Source organism: Notechis scutatus, chromosome Z, assembly GCF_049901735.1.
Source record: "Notechis scutatus isolate UNSWTSFEM ecotype Mainland chromosome Z, rNotScu1.2, whole genome shotgun sequence".
Lineage (NCBI taxonomy): Eukaryota > Metazoa > Chordata > Lepidosauria > Squamata > Elapidae > Notechis > Notechis scutatus.
The window spans coordinates 109,867,356-109,871,485 of NC_142025.1; the positions used below are offsets into that span (position 1 = coordinate 109,867,356).

Genomic DNA, 4,130 nt, shown 5'->3' on the forward strand with positions numbered 1-4,130 from the left:
CACAGGGCCAGGTGGACGGCATGAAGCTCCAGCCAGTTGATGCTGCATCTTTGCTCGATCAGCGACCACTTGCCCTGTGCCGAGAGCGAGTTGACGTGAGCGCCCCAACCAGATAGGCTGGCGTCCGTGGTGAGGGTAAGCCGTTGAGGTTCCGTGAAGAGGTGGCCCCTGTTGATGGCGGGGTTGGTCCACCAGAGGAGAGATGTGAGGACCCTTGGAGGTACCTTGACTCTGGACTTCGAGTTGCTTCTTCCGGATCTTTGGAATGGGAGCAGGAACCACTGAAGGGATCTGCTGTGTAAACGGGCCCCGGGAATAATTGAGATGCATGACACCATCTTACCCAATAATTTAGAAAGGTCAAGTAACGCCACCCTCCTTGATCGTCTAATCTGTTTGACCAGAGCTTGAATGCTGAGGAACCACTCCGAGGAGAGAAAGACCTTTTGTGAAACCGAATCGATTATAGCTCCCGAGTGGGTGATTCGGGTGGATGGGGTCAGTTGGCTCTTTTGCCAATTGACGAGGAACCCGTGTGCCTGTAGAGCAGAGAGGGTGACCCTGATATCCCTGACTGCCTGGGACTTGGACGGGGAGAGAATAAGGATATCGTCCAAATAGCAGTGGAGGCGGACGGGAAGGCTCCTGAGGTGAGCCGCCAGGGCCGCAAGGACCTTGGTGAAGGTCCTGGGGGCTGAGGCCAGACCAAAGGGTAGGGCCACGTATTGATAGTGAAGGTTATTATAACAGAACCTGAGGAATTTGTGGTGAGAGGGCCGGATTGGAATATGGAGGTATGCCTCCGAAAGATCTATGGAGGATAACCAGTCTCCCCGCCTGGTACCCAAGAGAATCGATTGCAAGGTGTGCATTTTGAATTTGCGCTGGATAAGGTGGCAGTTTAGCCATTTTAAGTCTAATGTAGCTCTCCATCCCCCAGAATGCTTGGGCACCACAAAGAGGTGGGAGTAGAATCCCCGTCCCCTCTGAGCCGGAGGGACGGGTTGGATGGCCTGAATGTCAAGCAGATGTTGGATGGCTGCATCCATTAGTGCACGTTTGGTGGGATCCCTTGAGGTGGGGGATGGGATGAAGCAATCAGCGGGGGCGGACCGGAACTCAAGGGCGAGACCAAACCTGACGGTGTCCCTAACCCATGCATCGGATGTGGATTTGTCCCATTGGGCGGCGAAGTGACTGAGGCGGCCACCGATGTGGAGGGAGGAGGAAGTTCTATCTGGTTCGGCGGTAGGGCCTCCCTCCCGATCCCCTAAAGGGCCTTTTATAGGTGCCGCCCCGTCTGCTTCTGTCGCCTGAGTCCGAACGGTCCTGGGATCGGAAGGAAGGGGGTCTGGGGTATCTGGGCGGGAAGGGGGGTTGGTAGAAGGGGCGGGGGAAGCCCCTCCGAAAGGGCTGCGGGCCTCTTGTCTCTGACCTCCGAAAAGGGGAGGGCAGATACTTCCTCTTGCTGCAGCCCTCGGCCAACAGGGGTTCCAAGGCCGGGCCAAACAGTCTGTCTCCCTTGATGGGAGCAGTGGCCAGCTTAACCTTGTTTTTAACATCCGCCTGCCAGTGCTTGAGCCACAGCAGGCGGCGAGCTTTGACATGCGACGTGATGGCCCTGGAAGAGAACTTTACCGATTGGTAGGTGGCGTCAGCTGAGAACTCAGCTGCGGCCACCAGTTTCGCTATGTCTTGGTGCGCTCTTCACATTGGACGTGGGGACGTGCTCTCTCAGCTGTCGAAGCCAGCAGATTGAGGACCTTGTGAAGAATGAAGCGGCCGTAGCCGATCTAATGGCCCAAGCGTTGGATAGATGGGCCCGGCGCAATGCCAGTTCCGTCCGCTTGTCCTCAGGTTTCAAGGCCTCTAAGGCCTCACTGGGAGTAGAGGAGGAAGCAAGGCCCACAATGGGATCGTCAACCTCCGGGATGTTCAAAAGGCTAGACATTGCTGAATCGAGATTAAAGAATCTCTTGTCTTGGCTAGAGGGTGTAGGGGGGGCCCCCGTGGAAGCAAGTTGTTTAGCTACTAGGTCTACGAAGATGGGTGGGGTCGGGATGACCTCAGCCTCCACCACTGGTTGTGTGAAAATGGAGTCCACTGGTTTCTCTGAGGCGGGGGGGAGGGCAGAGGGAGACTGGGGAAGAAGACCAGAGACATTCTTGGCTTTAAAGAGGAGGGATTTAAACATGTGTGGCTTGAACAGCCCCCCGAAAACGGGTTGGTCAGGAGAGGCCCCTTCGTCCTCCGACATCTCCCCCTCCATGATGTCCGTCTCTAAGAGGGGTTCACTATAATGGGAGGATCCCATCCGGGAATCCTCTTCCTCTTCCCTGAAGTCACCAAAATCCCCTTCCTCCTCCTCCTGTGCCCCTACCAGGGGAGGGCTATCCCTTTGATAGAGTACCTGACCAACCGGGGGATCCGGCTGTGGAAGGGATCTGATGGATAAAGAGTCGTGCTCGGGAGCCCGTGGAGAGAAGCCTGATCTGGACATGTGCTGCAGGCCCTCTGCGATGCCCTGGCGGATAGCCGATTCCATCCAAGCCTTGATGTGGGCTGGAACCTCGGATGTAGAGGGTTCTTCCTGGCGCAGACCAGCGGCCATAGGTGTAAGGGTGGCTTCAGGCGTCCGTCTGGTCGGTGGTCCAGGGGTCAAGTGACCCTGAATTGGACTGCGCCTAGATAGGGAAGACGGGTCTGGAGGGGGAAGAGGTTGAGTAGAGGTGGAGGGAGTGGGAGGAGGAAGAGCTGAAGGCCCCGAGCGGGACTCCCTTGATCGCCTATCAAACTCCTTTTCCAATGCCTTATGGCGCCTTAAGGCGTCTCGTTGGGAGGCCTTGGAAGGTTCCTTGGCCTGCCTGTGCAAGTAGTGGGACTTTGCCTTAGCCTTCAAGGAAGGTTGTTTAGAGAGATTGTCGTCTGCCATTTTGTTAAAGATAATAATAATAATAATAATAATAATAATAATAATAATAATAATAATAATAATAATAATAATAATAGCAGTAGTAATAGCAAAAGGCGGTTGGCTCGCCTAGAAATTGGCCTGGGAGTAGGCCGGGTGAGGCTTGAGCTCAGTGATACAGTGATAACAGGTAGCAAGGTATATATATATATATATATAATATGTACCGGTATATAAACTTTTTTTTGTAAGGTTATCTATGTATATAGATATAAATATATACAATTTTATATATACACTTTGATTTTTGAATACTTTTTTAAAAATTTTAATTTTTTATTCTATATATATAAACAATAACAGTAAATGAACTAGGAGGGTATCACGGTACAGGCCGGATTGACCAAATAACGCCTGAGGCCTAGAGAGAGAGAGGCCTCTGGCAGCCTGCCTCCAGACAACAAACCGGAGGGGGGGGGCTGCAACTTCGCCCCGATGAAGGCTGCGGGAGGCCAACAATAAATGAGAGCGAGCCAGGAAGATCGCTGGAGGAAGTTAAGCTCTTGACCAGAGGTCTGAGACGTTTACATCCACCGCAGCAGCAACAGTCAGAAATAAAAAATGGCACCCGACCACAATGCGGCGCGAAGATGGCGGCCGCGAGCTGAGCTATGTCGGGCGCCTTCGGGACGGCAGGGAGGGCTTGTCCGGTTAGCTCAGCGCGCCTGGTGTCCTTAAGGAGCGGCTAGCCCTTCCCGGTCGGCGTTTTGGGTGGGTGGGAATCCAGCGAAATTGCGCGCGACAAGGCAGCGCGGAGGCAGCGACGCGATATACCAAGGGGGGGGTCGCGAACGCTGCGAACCCGCCCGCTTGGCCCCTAGGGGCGAGGGGAGACTTCCCCTAAGTCCCAACCCTTTGCGCAGGAGGAAGAAGGAAGAAGAAAAACCAAACCTGAGAGGAATAAATTAGCCAGAATAACCAATGTTTGAATCAGCCAAGGAGCTCTTTCTAACAGCAGCCTGACTCTTCGAGGCTGAGCAAAAGACTGGGGGAACGCTGCGTGGAGTCACGTGAGGGGGCGGAGCGTTTCCTCAGCTAAAGCTCAGCCTGCAAGAAGAGGACTCAGAAGCACATCCCACTCTCTGGATGCTCCGAGCGGCTCGAGGGAGAAGGTGCTGCTCTCAGGATATGTCCATACCAGCTGCGTCGGCCTTCTCTC

At 54.1% G+C, this 4,130-nt stretch overlaps 1 protein-coding gene across 1 annotated transcript; it reads right to left on the minus strand.

Annotated features, from left to right (window-relative positions):
- Positions 1–1,209: 1,209 nt before the first annotated feature.
- Positions 1,210–2,969, minus strand: LOC148129107 (uncharacterized). The gene is given in 2 exon segments (XM_087945165.1): positions 1,210–1,707; positions 1,709–2,969. Coding segments are annotated over 2 exon segments (1,698 nt in total). The 5' UTR covers positions 2,933–2,969; the 3' UTR covers positions 1,210–1,233.
- Between the last annotated feature and the right edge of the window lie 1,161 nt (positions 2,970–4,130).